Source organism: Mytilus edulis, chromosome 8 (assembly GCF_963676685.1).
Source record: "Mytilus edulis chromosome 8, xbMytEdul2.2, whole genome shotgun sequence".
In the NCBI taxonomy this organism is placed as follows: Eukaryota; Metazoa; Mollusca; class Bivalvia; order Mytilida; family Mytilidae; genus Mytilus; species Mytilus edulis.
Genome location: NC_092351.1, coordinates 47,852,555 through 47,874,103, shown reverse-complemented (window position 1 = coordinate 47,874,103; position 21,549 = coordinate 47,852,555). Strand labels below are relative to the sequence as shown.

Genomic DNA, 21,549 nt, shown 5'->3' with positions numbered 1-21,549 from the left:
AAACTCGACCAATTCACTCACAAACCAATAAAAGAAGTCCGAAGGACTTTTATGATCTGTTTGTGAGTGACTTGGTCCAGTTTATACACCAAAAAATCCTTTAAAAAGGCGTTTAATCCTTATAATTCTTTAAAATTGGAGATAAGAAAAAGTAGTTCGGTCAATGTCGTCTATCGAAAAACAAATAACGTCCAGAGCCTTTACCGAAAGCCCTCTCGACCAATCATATAAACGTATTTCTTAAAATGCAAATCATATAAGAATTATTGCACTTTGCCTAGTACAAATAGCACAAAAAGATTGTTCAAACCATTTTGCATATGGTTACTTTGATACGCGAATGGTCTATTCAGAACAATTTAAAAGTGATAGAAAGATACATTTTATATCAAACACAGCCTTCTCAGTGTTGTTATAACTGTACAGTAAGAATACGAAATAGATTTGCCATTGCAAGCAATAGCGGATGGTACCCTTCCCCTATTGCCAGGTGAGCGGCATCCATTTTGAAAATTTCAAAGTCAAAGAGTGCATCTACACATTCAAATTATCATTTTTGTAAAGTTTCATAAAGTTTAGAGCATTTTGAAATTTTTGACATTTTTGCTGTTTCCATGGTTACAGCGGCCGTTTTGAAAATTCCAACTTCAAAATGCAAGTCTGCTGATGCAAGTGACCATTTCTGTTTCATCCAGTTTGCAGCATTTTTATTTTTTGGGAATTTTTTTACCTTTTTGCATTGTTTCCATGGTAACAACAGCTATTTTGGAATTCCAACTCCAAATACCACATCTTCCAATGTTGCTTATCGTAACTGTGAAGTTTCATTAAGTATGGAGCATTTTGATATTTTTGAAATTTTTGGTGTAGTTTCCATGGCAACATAGTTGTTCCAATGGTTGCCAAAATCATCCAACACCAGTATATGCTTGGCACCTACATTGTATTAAAATATAATGATTCTGAGATTAAGCATTTCCAAACAGTTCACAAAAACAAAAAACTGGATTTTTTCACATTTGTTCCGTTTCCATGGTAACGACAGCCATCTTGCACATTCCAAAGTCAGGTGCACAACTTTACATGGTGGTCAACATTATAGCATAGTTCCACCATGTTTGGTCCATGTAATTCTGAGAAAAAGCTTGGACAAAAAGTGTGGAAGAATAAAAAAAATAATAATAAGAAAAAAAAGAAACGAACAATAACAAGATGTCACCCCAACTCCGTTGAGGGTGCCATAACGAATGGTCTATTCAGAACAATTTAAAAGTGATAGAAATATACATTTTATATCAAACACAGCTTTCTCAGTGTTGTTATAACTGCACAGTAAGAATACGAACTAGATTTGCCAGTGCAAGCAATAGCGGATGGCACCCTTCCCCTATTGCCAGGTGAGCGGCAGCCATTTTGAAAATTCCAAAGTCAAAGAGTGCATCTACACATTCAAATTATCATTTTTGTAAAGTTTAGAGCATTTTGAAATTTTGGCTATTTTTGCTGTTTCCGTGGTTACGGCGGCCATTTTGAAAATTCTAACTTCAAAATGCAAGTCTGCTTATGCAAGTGACCATTTCTGTAAAGTTTCATCCAGTTTGCAGCATTTTTATTTTTTGGGAATTTTTTGACCTTTTTGCATTGTTTCCATGGTAACAACAGCTATTTTGGAAATTCCAACTCCAAATACCACATCTTCCAATGTTGCTTATCGTTACTGTGAAGTTTCATTAAGTTTGGAGCATTTTGATATTTCTGAAATTTTTGGTGTAGTTTCCATTTTTGGCGAATGGAACACTTGACATTGATTTTAACTTTCACAAAGTTAGTTTAGCCTTTTTTGTTGTGAAATGTGAACAGAAAATAAATGAAAAAGCCGACAGACTTAAAAAAAAATGCGTTATCTATAATTGATATGTGAAGTACAACTAACACATCGTCCATTGTGTTCCAATCCGAGCTTTTATTTATACATTACCTGGTGCTGTTCAAAGTATTTTTCTTTTTCTGTTTCTTGAGAAGTATTTGTTTTACCAGTTCAGTCACTATAAAGTGTAACAATTTGTATTTAAACGCAACACATAAATAGTGACCAAAAAGGTACAGCTATCGCATGAGAGAAGCTAGAAAAAAAATGAAATTTACGTATTTTCGACATTTTTGTGGGACCATCATATACAATTTAAAAAGTTGTGTTTCATTGTCAATTTAAAGACAGATATTCATAGAACAAACTTAAGAACAAAAAAATGAACTTATTCATGTGCGGATTAAGGATAAATTTTAAAAGGGGGGTAACCGGGGCACCATCTATTAAAATGTTTTAAATAATTATGAAGTAGACAAGAAATGAGCTTGTTCAGATAATTTACAAATTACAGTCAGCTTTAAGTAAGATATAATTATAACTTGACGTCGTTGAACTTAAAAATGATGATCGGTGAAAAATCTACTGATTCATATCGTATCATTCTAATGTTCTGACTTACTATGCTCGAGGGGGATAGGGCCTTATCGAAGAGAAGCTCTACTGTGATAGTCGACTTTGGTATGTTTTTAACCCATATTGATAGGATTTCAAACTCCTGTGATTTAAATACGGGACCTCGTGATTTCGTGTTTTCGGGATCAGGACCCTCCTATACTCCCTCTATGTGAAAAATAAAAAAATCTGACTTACCAGTATGCTACCATTATATATGCCACTGTTAAAGTCATGTCCAAAGCAGAATATTAATGAAACACATTCAATAATTCCTTTTCAATACTTTGTGCAAGAGAAAGCCATGTTTACTGCACTGTGACAAAATTTCAAATGACATAATGCAGCCTGTGACGTCTAGTGTGATTCGCCGTGATTCGACGCGAAAAAGAAGTTCGTTTGTTATTTTCTCTAATATTGTAGTAATTTTTATTTTTTTTAAATTACCGATAAACAGAATAAATGACTTTTTGTTTTTGATACTGAATTTATCACAGAAAATATCAGGCTCGCCCTTCGGGCTTACCTGATATTTTACTGTGATAAAGTCAGTATCAAAAACAAAAAGTCCTTTATTCTATATATATACAGCAACCCGCATTTTTTACGGATGCTTGCGACTGACCACGAGTTGAATTGTAAGAAAAATTAAAGGAAATTGATAACTTTTTGACAAATCTAATTAATTTGTAACTTATAGTTACTTATAGATGCGTGCGTATTTTTACGTATTGTTTACGATTTTGGGAACGGCATCACAACTTCAATAACATAAAGACTCATTAAAACTCATATAGCAACTAACATGTTAACGCTCTGATGAATAGTTGTATTCTGTAAATTAATTTAACAATCGATAATGCCGATACTACCTTCGATTAAATAACAATGATATAAAAATAAATCAAAAATGGAAGGCGCAGGAGACATAAAGGTGAAAATAGTTGAACAACTGTTTCACTAACCTGTCACTTTGATGTTGTGAGTTATAATCTTACACGTGACAGGTTAGTAGTTAAAAGTCCGCAACTTATATGTTCATGTTTTTGGCACCTAAAAATAAAATGTGCTATTTTCAATATTTTCAGCAAATATGGTTCCATGTAGATGTGAATATCGCAGAAAACTGGAACATTGGGGTTCAAAGATAATCCCAAATTTGACCCGGGAAGAGTTGCTGAAGGAACTGGAATCAGAACTACAAAATATTAAAAAGGAACTTAAAGTAAATAAAACACAACTGTCTTCTAGCATCCGCAGACCATCATCTGCTACTAATAAACGGAAATCTTCCAAGGCGATCGGATTAGCCGGAGCTGCTTTTATTTGTATTGTAGTAGGACTGGTTGTACTGGTGGATGTACTCAGTTTTGTTAAGTTTGTCAAGTCGACGAATCATTTTTGGAATTCCAAGAAAAAAGAATGAAAAGCAAAGGACAAAAAGAGCAAGATGAGAAAAATATTTGGTACTAACTAAAGGAAACCCAACCCTATGAACCTTATGCATAGGAGTAAAAATCTAACAAAATAATATCTAAATGGCTTTTAATATCGAATGAATTAGTAAAGAGAACTAAATATCTTGGATTCTTAATACAAAGTTGATTGGTGTGATTTAGAAACAAACTTGTCATTGAACATCTTTAATAGTCATGTATTTATCATGTTCATTAGCTAGTTTTGTAATAATTATTAATTAGAAATTATAAATACTTTTCTTTCAGAACGACAAGTTTTTTGTTTGAAGAATCAACCCTCCCGATACCACGTTTCAGTGATTTTTGCTTCAAGGCATGAAATAATGACCGTTTTAAGGTCATTATTTTCCTTGATAAATATGCAAACTTTTATTTACATCACGAAACAATTTGTTCATAATCAGAAGTTCAGTAAGGGATGAAACGAGTTTGAAATGTGAATTCCAATTTAAATGGCTTTAAATTTATTAACTTAAGGTAGCACACTGCAAAGTTTTTTTTTAACTTCCACTCTCCAACCTTCAAAATGCTGTTACTTTCTTAAGAATGCATATAAATTAATAAAAGATGTATATATAGATAGATAAGAAATTTATCTTTTAAATAAATGCAATATTTGTGTTATGTAAATCGTGGTCAGTTCACTTGAATGAATTTAGCTCTTTTATCTCTATAACTATACAGGAAATTTTAACGAAATCTTAATCAACACAACAGGAGCTACAAAAGTGTGTCTCAAATTATCGCTTTCGTATTCCTTTTTCTCATAAATCTGTAATTAGTGTAAACATCCTTACAACATAAAAGTAGATAATGTAGTTGAAAAATTTGAGTTATACCTTCTATCCGAAATCTGAGACACCCTTTTGAAGATAATGGCTCTAGGAACAACATATAATAAAAGCATCCCTCTATACTAGGGGGAACATGAAAAAGCTAATTTCAAATGAAAGTGGAAATTTGTTATAAAATTTTGTAGACACAGTTTATATTATAATTGATAACATAATTGATGTATAATACTAGCATTGCAATAATTTGAAAGAGTAATCTGTTAGCTATCCATAAATACCACTTTTATAATTTTTCAAGCACTATAAAGAAAGTGACAGCATTTAAAAACTGGGGAATTGGAGGTATAAAATCTTTGTATTGTGCTACCTTGAATTGCAGTATAACACAAAATCAGGTTAATGTCATAGAAATATATTTTTTTTTGTATTCGGCACAATACCAGGAAAGGACTCGGTAAAACTTCTCCTTTTCCAGGTTTCTCGGCCTCATACAAGAAAGTGTATATATTTATGACATTGACCTCATATTGTATATATACATTGTATTAAGTTTTATTTTTATATGTTTGTTTTATCAATAAAGGATATGTATATAATCCATACTACTAAAGGAACAGATCAATTGTATTAAGCTGCAATCTCTCTGAAACCGTACCAAGTCAAAATATTTGTGATATGACGTATAAATGTAGTATTTTGTACTTCCTAAATTTTTCTTTGAAACAATATTATACATAAAAAAAACGCCAAATTTTGAGGAAATATCCACCATGTCCACATGTGGAGACCATTATCGATTCGAGTCTTTTACGCTGTCACGCATGTTCAGTCGCTGTACCGCCCACACAATTTATCTTTATACATAAATAATATACGACAGTGGTGTAGATTCACCATTCCAGGCCATTTTGACTGCAAAAGACACTTAGGGGTTTGAAAAATTACAAATATCCGACATCAGATGTATTTTAAGTTGAATGCCACAATAATCCCTTACCGGACCTTTTGATTTGAATTTTCAAAGAGCATTGCCATTCAGTTTAGTTCAAATTAACGATGACAAAAAGCTAAATTTCAAAAGTAATTGCTAGAAACCTTGTCGCATCATATCTTTCATATTCCCTTATCGACCGGCACCAAATGAAACATTTTCTTAGATGGTGACAAATTATTACTCATAATATTGCCATTTATTTCTGGAGTGAAAAGATTATCCGATTTAGAATAATCTAGTTACACTGACTTGGAAAGGACGCTATTTATCAGAGAGGAGAAACACATTGAATTCTAGTCGGACGGTTTTTGACGGACATGCTGTAACCATTTATACCCCGACACATTGATATGTAAACAATAGGTACATTAACCATCAGGATTACTGTACAACTAAATGTAATTATAAACACAATTTTATTTACTAAATATATGAACAAAAAATACATTTACTGAATTTACTTTCCGCTGTACTGTTCACATTTTGATAAATGGATCGACAAACTGAATACCTTTAAGCATAATCTATATTTGGATTAGTGTGTCTTTTTATCAAAATTATTCAGATCTGGAATAAAATTATAATTTGTTTTTCAAAATCTAAAAGAACAGCTTTATTTTTCGGACAAGTGAAAAAAGAAATTGATTTATTTTTCTTACTCATTTCCACCGAACAATTGGCGAATACTTTTTTTCTTTTTCCATTTTATACCATTCCTTTTAAATTTCCACAAAAACATGAAAAATATCAAAAAATATAAAACGTATTTTTGTAGATATTTCTAATATTTTTATAACTTGTTTCTGTGAAAAAGATTATTTGTATTTTTAAGATTTAACATGTTTAATAATAAAATAATAAATTGAATGTTAAATACTGAAATTTGAATGTCAACATTTGAATGGAAACGAACATTTGTGGCAGACAATCAAATGCTGAAGGTCTTAAATCAAATTTAAAACATTGATTGTGAATGATAAAAAACGAATATTGAAAAGTTAAAAATAATGTTTAAAGTTTAAAAACGAATAATGAATGTTGAAAAAAAATGTTAGATATTTAATTTAAATGTTGAATGTTGAAATCGAGTTTTTGAAATTTGAATTTTGGTTATGAATCGATTGATGCAAATAACAATTTGAATAGACTAAATTGATTGTTGAAATTTGTATGTTAATGTTGAATATTGACACCAGTTTAAATCATGGAGTAAGTAAACTATATCGTTCTGTAATCCTAGATGGAAAAAGTGAAATTCGAAGACAAGTAGATTAAATTATTAATTAATTTCAATAATTACAATTACCAATATTCGATTTAGATTCAAAACAGTTGGTAATGTTGTGGTTCAATGAGTCAAATTGGTTGTGTCTGTCTACTTGCAGGATGTTACATTTTGTTAGACTTTTTGTCATTTCTATGTTCCCGCTGTTAATAGGATCACATCTAAGTAAGTACATTGATTGCATACTTTCCTTTCTGAACACACCTTCATAAAAAAAACCGTTCAAAACCAAACATGTTAAAGTCAGGAATATAACAAAAAATACGTGGTAAAAGTTAGGAGCTTTTAACCAACAGATATCAAACGTATAGCGACTTTCATCCTAGGTGAATTTTACTGGAGGGAGTAGAAACCTTAGATTCCCAGTAATTTAATAATAAATCAAAACGGTCTATTAGAAAATATAAATGACGGAATTACCCAAGGACCGACAACTAATCGGATGATACTCTCGGCCACTAACTTGCAAGCAGCACCCAATCGACCCACTGCTAGTATACGTAAATTAAGTAAAACTGAGTGGATCGAAGCGCTTTCCTGGGTTTACTTTCATCAAGAACGCTCAAACCATAACACTTGAAAATAAAGTAAGTGGTGCCTGGTGTTCAATACGTTTATACGCAAGTGTATTACACTAACACGTTTTACATACAGACATAGCTCATTGTATTAAACTATTTTGATGCAAAACGATGGATGTTTTGCAAACCAGGACAAAGTGAGAAAAATAATAATTCAGTCTTGATTGTTGGGCCTCTATATCAGTAATACGACAAGGCGTATAAGAGGTACGACAGAGGGAAAATTCACGGTGGCAGTACATTAGCAAAAAGTCTGAGTGGTATTTGACGTGGAAATAAAAATAATTAGAGAAACATAATAAATAAATTTATCGATCCTTCTAAAATCCCATTACCAAATTTCTTCGTTAGCAAAGTGTTGATTGACGACTTTAGGTGTAAAAACTATACATGCTATATATACCAATTTAAGAAAAAAAACAATAAAATTTTGCCTCGAACATGTCGAATGTTGTTAGCATTTCTGATATTGTCGCAAACTATAGAAAACCAAGTTTAGGCCTTAATGACTTGTTATTGGTGCAAATGGTGATGTATGCATCTATTGTTAGTTGCATTTGATTAACTTTTGGTCGCCAATAAATCATCGAAAAGTTGATGAGAAACCATTATACAGGTGACAACCAACAAAAGGGAATTATAATAGAACAGTATCTATATTAGCATATATTGTGTGTACAGGCAAGTGACTACATCTGAGTTCCATGTCACTATGTGTCTATTTATTATGTCTAATGAGATTACATTTGTTTGTTTGGTGAAGAATCTAATACGACCTACAACATTGTACAATGTGAAAAAAACCACGTGCTGACACTTGCAAGTTATCATTCCCCCCAAAAAATACGAACTAAATGGGCGTTCATTGTCCGACGTCGTCTGTCGTCTGTTAACTTTTTCAATAATCGTCTCCATGTCATAATTTGTAAATGTATAATGTCAAATCATTATTTTGAGAATAATTGTCATCTGATAGGGACTATCAAATACATCATAAAATGTTGAATCGTGATAAAACATTCATTACTAATTAATTCTTCCTAAAGGATCAAGCGGTTATTGGTCCGAGTACACAGTTATTTTGTAGTGCATTTCTTTTCGACAATAAATGGAAATGCAAAAATCCCAACTGCGCTTTCTTAATAAAATTTTTACAGTGTTACGTACTACTTTAGGAACAAATTATATCAAAATTATAGGAAACTTCATCGGCTCTAACTCAAAATATGGACAATGTTATGTTCAGGGGGTCTTGAAATCTTTTGACAGATCCGAAATATTATTTTTGACATTTTTCAGTGTGACCAAATCACTACTTTCTTTAAAATTCATGAATAAAATTTGTTCACAGTGTAATTTTATCCCCCTACTAGTTTTCTGGTTATAAATAATCCTTACATATGTATTTAATGTACGTTAAATGGAAATAAAAATAAAAAATAGTATATCATATTAGTTTAAAAGAGTCTTAGGCCAAGTAAGATTGAAAATAATTTAGGGTCAATTTAGGCCGTAGCACATATTTACATTTAAAAATGCATACTGAAGTTATCGAAAATAAAAAAAAGGTGTCTTTTTTATCATTTCTATACTCAGGTTACATGACACAATAGATATGAGCACAAAAGGACTCTTGAAATCAATTTTTTTGCAGACAGTATGTTCACATGAAAACATTTTTAAATTTTTAGTGAAAAACTTTCATCCACTTTTAGTCGCAATAGGCTTATTTTTGAACCACGAGCTATCCTACAGGGAAAACCATAGTATGTGCAATGGAACAGATACAAAAGACATTATAAAGGGTTTTTTATACAAATTTAGTGAAAGTTTTATTATGGACTTCAACTTTTATGTACTAAGCTCCTCATATTTAACTTGATCCAAATATGGTGTTAGACGAGGGTCATTTATACAACACATTTTGCACACATTATCTGAGATAATCATCTTTTCTGCAGATTCAGAGTTCACAAATGAGTTATACAACTGGATTAAATTATAGGAATACAAATATTGACTCATGAAAACCTGTCAGACAGAAAGTCAGAATGCCACTTGTGCATTAAAATTGAAAAAAGTTTTGAAATGCTCATTTTGACCATGTAATGCCAAAATGGGTCATTTTTGCAGAATTTCTATCAAATACAAGTTTAAATCCTTTAGTTTCATGCTATTTGACATATTGAAACCATTTATTCATGCAGGGAATTGCCAAAGTACAGATTCTATTTTTCATTATTTCACCTCTTAGGTTCGAGTACGGAGTTATTTTGTAGTGCATTTCCCTTAGACAATAAATGGGACTAAAACAATCCCACCTGCGCCTTCTCAATTATATTTTTACGGTGTTATGTGCTACTTTAGGGACAAATTATATCAAAATTATAGAAAATTTCATCGGCTCTAACTCAAAATATGGAAAATTTTATGTTCAGAGGGTCTTGAAATCTATTGACAGCTTCCAAAATACTCATTTGTTACCTTTTTCAGTTGGACCAAATCTTTACTTTACTTTAAAATTATTGCATCAAATTTGTTCACAGTGTAATTGTATCCCCTACTTGCTATTTGAGGCATAAAACATGAAGAAATAAATTTGGAAGGGGTATAAAAAAGATTGGCAAGTTACACACTGTCCACACTAGGAACTATATTCGTGGACAACGAAACTCAAGGGACGACAACTGTGTACTCGGACCTGTTGCACTCATTTGGCTTCCTTGGTATATTGTAGTTCGAGTTATATATATATATATATATATATATATATATATATAACGTATTGACTGTTTTGCGAAAGCAAATTTACAGATCTAACTCTGTTAGGTTGATGTTTAGACGAGTTATATATATATAGATAATTTAGCTGATCTGTAACAATAACATCTTCATGCCTTATATATCATGTACTGTAGTACGCCGCTAGATTAAAACTGACGAGGAAAGGTAACACACGGCCATCGAAAGCTCTTTTTTTGAGAGCACAGGTGGTCGTGTGGTCTAGCGGGACGGCTGCAGTGCAGGCGATTTGGTGTCACGATATCACAGTAGCATGGGTTCGAATCCCGGCGAGGGAAGAACCAAAAATTTGCGAAAGCAAATTTACAGATCTTACATTGTTGGGTTGATGTTTAGACGAGTTGTAAATACATTATGTACACAGCCATGTATCACCATCATTGATGGCGATCCGATGGATACATCTGTTGTAGAGTTGTCACTGACTCAGACGTACTTATAAATAAAATTATTTTCTGTGACTGTATATTACATTAATTTGTAGGATCCTTTACTATAGATAATTTAGCTGATCTGTAACAATAACATCTTCATGCCTTATATATCATGTACTGTAGTACGCCGCTAGATTAAAACTGACGAGGAAAGGTAACACACGGCCATCGAAAGTTCTTTTTTTGAGAGCACAGGTGGTCGTGTGGTCTAGCGGGACGGCTGCAGTGCAGGCGATTTGGTGTCACGATATCACAGTAGCATGGGTTCGAATCCCGGCGAGGGAAGAACCAAAAATTTGCGAAAGCAAATTTACAGATCTTACATTGTTGGGTTGATGTTTAGACGAGTTGTAAATACATTATGTACACAGCCATGTATCACCATCATTGATGGCGATCCGATGGATACATCTGTTGTAGAGTTGTCACTGACTCAGACGTACTTATAAATATAATTATTTTCTGTGACTGTATATTACATTAATTTGTAGGATCCTTTACTATAGATAATTTAGCTGATCTGTAACAATAACATCTTCATGCCTTATATATCATGTACTGTAGTACGCCGCTGGATTAAAACTGACGAGGAAAGGTAACACACGGCCAGCGAAAGCTCTTTTTTTGAGAGCCCAGGTGGTCGTGTGGTCTAGCGGGACGGCTGCAGTGCAGGCGATTTGGTGTCACGATATCACAGTAGCATGGGTTCGAATCCCGGCGAGGGAAGAACCAAAAATTTGCGAAAGCAAATTTACAGATCTAACATTGTTGGGTTGATGTTTAGACAAGTTGTAAATACATTATGTACACAGCCATGTATCACCATCATTGATGGCGAACCGATGGATACATCTGTTGTAGAGTTGTCACTGACTCAGACGTACTTATAAATATAATTATTTTCTGTGACTGTATATTACATTAATTTGTAGGATCCTTTACTATAGATAATTTAGCTGATCTGTAACAATAACATCTTCATGCCTTACATATCATGTACTGTAGTACGCCGCTAGATTAAAACTGACGAGGAAAGGTAACACACGGCCAGCGAAAGCTCTTTTTTTGAGAGCCCAGGTGGTCGTGTGGTCTAGCGGGACGGCTGCAGTGCAGGCGATTTGGTGTCACGATATCACAGTAGCATGGGTTCGAATCCCGGCGAGGGAAGAACCAAAAATTTGAGAAAGCAAATTTACAGATCTAACATTGTTGGGTTGATGTTTAGACAAGTTGTAAATACATTATGTACACAGCCATGTATCACCATCATTGATGGCGAACCGATGGATACATCTGTTGTAGAGTTGTCACTGACTCAGACGTACTTATAAATATAATTATTTTCTGTGACTGTATATTACATTAATTTGTAGGATCCTTTACTATAGATAATTTAGCTGATCTGTAACAATAACATCTTCATGCCTTACATATCATGTACTGTAGTACGCCGCTAGATTAAAACTGACGAGGAAAGGTAACACACGGCCAGCGAAAGCTCTTTTTTTGAGAGCCCAGGTGGTCGTGTGGTCTAGCGGGACGGCTGCAGTGCAGGCGATTTGGTATCACGATATCACAGTAGCATGGGTTCGAATCCCGGCGAGGGAAGAACCAAAAATTTGCGAAAGCAAATTTACAGATCTAACATTGTTGGGTTGATGTTAAGACGAGTTGTAAATACATTATGTACACAGCCATGTATCACCATCATTGATGGCGAACCGATGGATACATCTGTTGTAGAGTTGTCACTGACTCAGACGTACTTATAAATATAATTATTTTCTGTGACTGTATATTACATTAATTTGTAGGATCCTTTACTATAGATAATTTAGCTGATCTGTAACAATAACATCTTCATGCCTTACATATCATGTACTGTAGTACGCCGCTAGATTAAAACTGACGAGGAAAGGTAACACACGGCCAGCGAAAGCTCTTTTTTTGAGAGCCCAGGTGGTCGTGTGGTCTAGCGGGACGGCTGCAGTGCAGGCGATTTGGTGTCACGATATCACAGTAGCATGGGTTCGAATCCCGGCGAGGGAAGAACCAAAAATTTGCGAAAGCAAATTTACAGATCTAACATTGTTGGGTTGATGTTTAGACAAGTTGTAAATACATTATGTACACAGCCATGTATCACCATCATTGATGGCGAACCGATGGATACATCTGTTGTAGAGTTGTCACTGACTCAGACGTACTTATAAATATAATTATTTTCTGTGACTGTATATTACATTAATTTGTAGGATCCTTTACTATAGATAATTTAGCTGATCTGTAACAATAACATCTTCATGCCTTACATATCATGTACTGTAGTACGCCGCTAGATTAAAACTGACGAGGAAAGGTAACACACGGCCAGCGAAAGCTCTTTTTTTGAGAGCCCAGGTGGTCGTGTGGTCTAGCGGGACGGCTGCAGTGCAGGCGATTTGGTGTCACGATATCACAGTAGCATGGGTTCGAATCCCGGCGAGGGAAGAACCAAAAATTTGCGAAAGCAAATTTACAGATCTAACATTGTTGGGTTGATGTTAAGACGAGTTGTAAATACATTATGTACACAGCCATGTATCACCATCATTGATGGCGAACCGATGGATACATCTGTTGTAGAGTTGTCACTGACTCAGACGTACTTATAAATATAATTATTTTCTGTGACTGTATATTACATTAATTTGTAGAATCCTTTACTATAGATAATTTAGCTGATCTGTAACAATAACATCTTCATGCCTTACATATCATGTACTGTAGTACGCCGCTAGATTAAAACTGACGAGGAAAGGTAACACACGGCCAGCGAAAGCTCTTTTTTTGAGAGCCCAGGTGGTCGTGTGGTCTAGCGGGACGGCTGCAGTGCGGGCGATTTGGTGTCACGATATCACAGTAGCATGGGTTCGAATCCCGGCGAGGGAAGAACCAAAAATTTGAGAAAGCAAATTTACAGATCTAACATTGTTGGGTTGATGTTTAGACGAGTTGTATATACATTATGTACACAGCCATGTATCACCATCATTGATGGTGATCCGATGGATACATCTGTTGTAGAGTTGTCACTGACTCAGACGTACTTATATATATATATATATATATTTTGGATACGAAAATTAACAACTTTGGCACCAAATGGGATAAATGAAAAGATGTAGTTCGACTCCGTGTAGTGCTTCACATTCAGGTTATATAACTTATTATTACAGTCTCTGTTTCTTTTTCTTAACCTTTTTCATTTGTTAAATACATTTGTTGAAGATACCAATTTAAATTGCTTAATTTTTTGAGGGATGTATAAGTACCTAGCCACGTTCTTCTAGTTATACTTAGTAAAAAAATATTATTACATTTTTACGGCCGTTTGTTCACGATGTTTAAATATTCAGACTCTGTTGTAACTACTTTACTCTCAATTTCAAATATTTAGATCGTTCAGTGCTGTCTATTTGGTAATTTTACAGACGTTATCATGCGTATACATGTTATACCATCATAATTGTCGTTCCCGATACAGTTTTAGAATTGTGCTAGTTCAAATCGCACATTATTATTTGTATTTAAAGCATATATATGAGCTCTCTGTTGTAATAAACCATATAACCTATGTCATGTTAACATTTTTTTAGAATGGTGCAAGCGTCTTTACTGATGTTCGGTTTGACTTTTTTTATTGTATATAATTCAAGATTTAGTAAAAGTTTAATCTAACGAGACTCAAAGATGATTCATTTCACATCAGAATCTGACTGACGAAGGATATCTGTTATCCGAAATATTTATAAATAATTACATTTATAGTTACCTTTTTTTGTATTTGGAGTTGTTGTGTACACTTTTTTAGGCGTTTATATATATATATATATATATATAATGTATTGACTGTGTGAAATCCTTAATTTCTATATTACAAAGTAAATAATGTATTAGGATAATGACGTTCAATGTTCTTTCTGTGTATTTTTATGCCCCTCCTACGATAGTAGAGGGGCATTATGTTTTCTGGTCTGTGCGTCCGTTCGTCCGTTCGTTTGTCCGTTCGTTCGTCCGTCCGTCCGCCCGTCTGTCCCGCTTCAGGTTAAAGCTTTTGGTCAAGGTAGTTTTTGATGAAGTTAAAGTCCAATCAACTTGAAACTTAGTACACATGTTCCTTATGATATGATCTTTTTAATTTTCAACCCAAATTAAACTTTTGACCCAAATGTCACGGTCTACTGAACATAGAAAATGAAAATGCGAGTTTCAGGTTAAAGTTTTTGGTCAAGGTAGTTTTTGATGAAGTTGAAGTCCAATAAACTAGAAAGTTAGAACACATGTTCCCTATGATATTATCTTTCTAATTTTAATGCCTAATTATATTTTTTACCCAATTTCACGGTCCATTGAACATGGAAAATGATAGTGCGTGTGGGGCATCCGTGTACTTTGGACACATTCTTGTTTAATTGTATTTTGCAAGAATTCTTACATGTTATTGAAAATATCATTTTTTTTAAACTTCATAGCTTGTTACCATTACAATAGATTCTTGTATTCTTATCGTCTGCATTTAACATAAAATTCTCGATACGTACTGATAAACTTGCAAATTTTCTTTTCTGATGCGGTGCTTCGTCTGTCGTTGTTATGTATGAAGTCATGAAGTTTTCATACTGACCACCAACATAAGTATAAATAGAAACATAGCGTTAATATACGTAAACATAGAAACAAGGAGTCAGATACGTAAAATAACCTTTGAATCACGTGATCTTCATATCTGATGAAACAAGAAAAATGCCACACCATATGTAATATTGTAAAATATCAGTTGCGAGTCACACTATGAAGCTATTTGTAGAGTAAGCGCAGCGAACGAGATAAAAAAAGGCCTTCATATTGTGTCGAGCATTATAATGATATATTACAATATCAATATGCAGATAACCTGATCATCGAAACTTATTAATCGTGGTTATTACCTTTTTCCTGATGTGCAGATAACCAGATAATCAATTTATCGGGCTTTATTTGCGTCTTTTGGAAGTGTCTTCTATGTTTCAATATCAAACTTGAAGATGACCTATCAACGTTGGTTAAAACATTATGACGTATGATGATATTTCTGGGTCAAAGTTTGAAGGCCAAGTCAACGTTTTTGACGTCACAAAGCCTTGATCATGTTGATATGCAATTTTATTAATAGCTGAGTAGAGTGATATAGACAGTTGGACGACCAATAAGTAAAATTATCGTTTTTTTTGCGTATATGTAGTATTTACTTAATTTACCAAATTTAGCCTATTGACCAAACTTATGGTTACATGTCGATGATCTAATACAGAATACACACAACTGATCAAGAGTATCTAATAACAAAATGATACATTTATCAGTAAGATAAGACTGTGTTTAAATAATTTGTTTGATTTTATAGGTAAACTGACCTGCCCTACTGTTTGGGAGTCTCATGGTTTTAAATGTTATAAAATGTCTCACCAATATTCTAACTTTTCAAATGCAGTAAAATACTGTAATGATCAAAATGCTGAGTTAATTATGCCAAAAACAGTCGAAGAACAGAATGTTATGAAGACGCTGCTTCGACAGTAAGTAATTATGTCATATTTACAAAATATTTTTTGCTGTGAATTATATTACAATTATATTTTCAAAAAATTCAAGCCTTTTTCAAAATAGCATCCGACTTATACATTGGTGAGTGCTACATTTTAAATTAGAAGATGATTGCCATTGACATTAATATCTACATGCACCAGCGACCAATGTGCAAGGATGTAAACAACTGTTATGCACTGTAGCTATCAATGGTATTCAACACGTAGTAAAAACGTAGTAATGCCCTTTACGTAAAGTAACCTTTCAAAGGCACCGACATAACAACATCAAAAACATATAAAAAGAGAAATCCCACTTCCTGATTTATGCATACAGATTTTTGTTTTTACGAACAACAAACATGACAAAGAGCGACTGAATAACAGGATTATGACTTGGGACAAAACTAACACAAAAAGGAACAATAGTTCTCGTGCAGTGAATTTGTTTCTATTAATGTTAGTATTTTAGCACAACAATTCAACAAACAAGAAAATCATTTCAAAACCGAGGCCGCTTTTACAAGAAAGCATTGATCAGTGAATATGCAAAAAATTAAACATTGCCACGTTAGATTTTGCGCATAAAGAAATGTTTTTTTCAACAAATGATAACTGTCTTGAAATTATCAACATATTTAAGCTAGTTAAATGATCAAAGAGATGAGATTCAGAAAGCAATTAGATTGATTAATGTAAACGTGTTATCATGACACCGGAATTTTATGGCATCAGTTGTTCAAACTTTCTTAGGCAAAGTCATGAAATTTGTCTATACTACTTATGTTATTTTGTGTCATAAAGATCATACAATGGCAGGTTTTTCAACATCCTTGCCTTTTAATATTGTGTTTGAGCGTTCCTACTAAGGTTTATACAGGGAAGCGCTTCGGACGCAATAAATTGAGAGTAATTGTCGTTTAGTATATCTATCAGAGATCGTATTGTAATAAACAAATGTCATATCACAGAATTGAAATTTAAGATGGAAATTTGCTTCTAGAACTAATATTGAGCGGATGTATTGGTTTTGCAGTAGTATGGATTGCAACCATATACCATATCGATAACCTTCATATGCGATGAAAATAAATAAATTCAAATTTGACATTCAACGACACAATTGAGATACTTTTATACATAAACACATGATAAATGCGACCTAATTTACTATTTTTATGAAGAACAAATAAATATCTAAATAGAAAGCTATAGTAAAATTGTCATAGATTAGATTATTTAAATCAGTTATATATATTATAAACTTATCTAATGTGTCTAACTCAGCGATAAAAAGAAAAAACTGGCATGCAAATCATTGTCAATTGACGAGTAGTTGTCGCGTTGGCAGTCATACCATATCTTCCAATTTTATAAAGCAAATATTTGAACTGTTTGTGATGAAAAGGTCTAAGAAATGAAAACTGGTCATTTGAATTTTTCTGGTTTCGATACATATGCATGAAGTTTGAAACATATATTATGAGAAAGTGTCTTACATTAATACATACAATTGATACAATTTAAAGGCTAAACAGTACTAATGTAGATGATGGAATTTGGATTGGACTTAACCTTGTTAACTTTAATGCATCTGAAAGAATATGGATTTGGAATGATGGCACACAACTAGATTCTGCAAATATGGCCTGGAATCCAGGTAAGTAAGTTCGATGACTAAAATACAATTCAAAAGAGTTTATATTTCACCAGAACAGTTTAACTTACCAATTTCACCAAGATTGCTATCGATAAGAGGTTTTGAAAACACATCTCAAATAAGGTAAATTATACCTTGATAAAGTTAACACTAAGGTACTGTTTAGCCTAACAAAAACAGCAACTTTCATATGAATCGGATCATCTAGAGTAATATAACAGATATATGTAACCCATGAAAACAGTGAAATGAAAGTTTTCTATTAAAATAATCTACGTTGAATTGGCATAAACATGGTGCAAATTATCCAGCTACAACTTAATTATCTGTCAAGAAAACCTCGAAGTTATGAGCTCACCATCTGTATAATTATAATGGTGTTTGTGCTGATTTTCTTTCCCTGCTATGGTGTTTGTGGGTTGTTGCTTGATTTTTTTTCCTTTTTTGACCATCATATTGCCTGTTGTTTGGCCTACTTATGGTTTTTGATGTCCTCATAATTTTTTCCTTGATGAAAATCTTTTAAACTTTTTCTTTGTGTTTAAATGATAGAGAATTTGTAGTTTTTACCAATTTATAATCTTCTTCTTATATCAAATGGAAAAAAAAACACGTATTTACAAAACCGCCAATTTGACCAGACTTATTGGACTATCCCATTGAGGAGTTTTTGCCCTTAATTGATGCCTTTTACTAATATTTCTGTTTCGGCCAATTTTCGTTAAATTGCAATATGTAAAAGATAGGTAGAAACTTTGGACATCCAAAAATGATTATCGATGCAACAACACTTAAATATTAAACAATTGGATGACTGTTTAACATGTTTAATATGTAATTGCCACCGAATAACGATTTTTGACTGTTTGTTGTGTTTTTGCTTATTATCTCCAAAATTATAAAGTATAAAAGATAGGTGCACACTGCTATGATGATCATCAATATATAAACTTATGCCACATGTTAATATCAACAAATTAATTAAGCAAACATAACTGTTAACCCAGGTAAAATTTTGATATTTTCAACTCTTAAGAAGAAGACACACTGTGTATCCTTTGAGCAGACCTCTAGGGACAATATTGTTGTCTTTGGCTGATACCGTTGTGAGATTTGAAATAGTCATATTATGTTCCTCTAATATGATTTATCTTTTTGAAAAAAAAACATGTGAGAGATATCAGGTATCCCATATTCTAAAAGACGGCAAACAAAATCTCTTGTATATGCTGGTAGTATCAATGATAACAGACCACTACGACAAAAGTTGTGTATCATGTGGGAAAATAGTGACAAAATACAGACTATTTTACTGTTCCATCTAGTGTTGAATTTATGGTGTATACATGTCATGTATTATATTTGTAGGTGAACCACAACGTTACATTCACGAGAATTGTGTAGTTAGTCCGAGGAATACTGAAAAATGGCATGACGTTACGTGTCATACTAATCATGTGTTCAGTGCAGCTTGTCAGCTAAAAGGTATTCTCCATACAATTATAATTGTTTAGTCCAAATAAATAGAATTAATCGTAAGATACAAATTCATCAAATATACCAGTATTATTTATTCAGTACGCAAGACGCGCGCTTATTCTACATAAGACTCAGACTAAGATTCACTCGAATCAAAACAGCTTGATAAGTCATTAATACACATAATCTTAAAAAAAAACCCTGATCTATGAATACTTATTGAATACAATTTAATATCATTAAAAGTCAGGATAGATATGTGTTTTAAATCAAAGCATGATGTGCTGTTACCAGACTGTCCAATTTTATTGTATGCTGAGCGCTCACAAACATGTTTTACTCCGTCACATTTTGTAATTGCTGGTCCCATGCATATCAGCAGCATGTAATCCAGTGGTTGCCATGGGGTTGGTCTGTCATACTTGTGTTTCGTTTATTGTTTTGTTATACGTCAGGCAAGGGTTTTCGTTTAAATTGTTTCCCATTTGTCATGTTGGACATTTTGAGCTGACTTCATAAAATGGGTTTTGCTCATTTTGGAGGTCTTACGATGACCTGTAGCACTTAATGTTACGTCATTTCAAATTGACTCGATACATAATTGTCGTATTGACAATCATACAATATCTCTTTTTTTTTTTTATTAAAAACATCGATTTCCACAACAAGTTAGAATTCATTTGATTTGAATATTTGTAATGTATAATATATACATGTAAGATGATATCGAAATCTGCTGAATTGACAACAGTGAAGTGAATTGAACAATTACTGGTGGACATATTTCGCCGATCAGGGCAAGGTATACAGAAATTAAAATCTCTGCTGTAGAACTCTCCCATAACGACATTTAGGAGGCGTGACTTCAGGTGGTTTATAATCATATGATGATAATTACATTAGATGTATGTTTCATTATTATACGTTATTTTGATTGGCTAACAGCAATCACGTGTCATTCTTTATTTAAACATGAATTGCATGAATTGAAATATACATGATGGCACATATTTCAACAAGTAAATAAAGGAGAAACTTGATGGTTATCGTGTTTTGTTGATCATAGCGAAAAAATGTAATTATAACTATTGAATGTTTCTTTTAGTAATTTTAGTAAAAGCGTTGACTGTGCTTACAATTTTAGAATGAAGCGCTTTCGCGCGTCGTACAAAATGTACTTCGATCAACGCTTTTACACCCCAATGAATTTATAACAATTCTTAAATAATATTGAAAGCAATTTAAGTCATTTAAATCCAAGGAAACTAAATTGCTTATCAAAAAAAATATACGACTTTTTTCTGGGTAACAACCGTTGTAACATGGCTATTATATCAACATTATTTAAGAGTACTATCATAAATTGGTATTCTTTTACAGATATGATAGTTAACGAGGGTGAAAGCGTTAATCTTACTTGCGGCGTCAGTGACCTACAGACTAAATGGACCAGATCTGTCAATGATACAAGTGTAATAGTGTCTGAGTATGCAAATGATTTGACTTTGCCTAGTCTAGTATTAGATTCTGTGAAATGGTCTGATCAAGGAAGTTACAAATGCAGCTTTACCAATACCGCAGGCTTACTCGAAACCAGACTTACAAGACTATTCGTAAATACTTGTATGTTATATTGATTACATCTTTTTAATATACACATTCAAACGAACCATTATAACGACTTTAAGGATGTACTAAGGTGAGGTTTAGGAGTTTGCGTCACATGTTCAGACTCCTTAGTTGTTTTCCGTTCAATACAGGTTAAAATATTTTGCCCCATATTACCCTTTATCTTTTCATATAATACTTAATAGCTCATAAAAGGTAACTTATTAAAAGTTATAAAGAATCTAGATTTTTTTCCCTATGATTTGAAACCCAAATAATACCAACGCAAATATTATGTAAAAGTCAGAGTCAGCCTTTTCCGCCATTTAAAAATAATCAACTATCT

General features: G+C 33.0%; 1 protein-coding gene across 1 annotated transcript; it reads left to right on the top strand.

The window, feature by feature from the left end:
- The first annotated feature begins 3,575 nt into the window (after window positions 1-3,575).
- LOC139484147 (uncharacterized) lies at window positions 3,576-21,232 on the top strand. Its single transcript, XM_071267876.1, has 7 exons — window positions 3,576-3,859; window positions 5,053-5,096; window positions 7,070-7,198; window positions 16,276-16,447; window positions 17,986-18,116; window positions 19,485-19,601; window positions 20,976-21,232. Exons 1-7 carry the CDS (start codon window positions 3,576-3,578, stop codon window positions 21,230-21,232), a joined length of 1,134 nt encoding a protein of 377 aa, XP_071123977.1.
- Window positions 21,233-21,549: the final 317 nt, after the last annotated feature.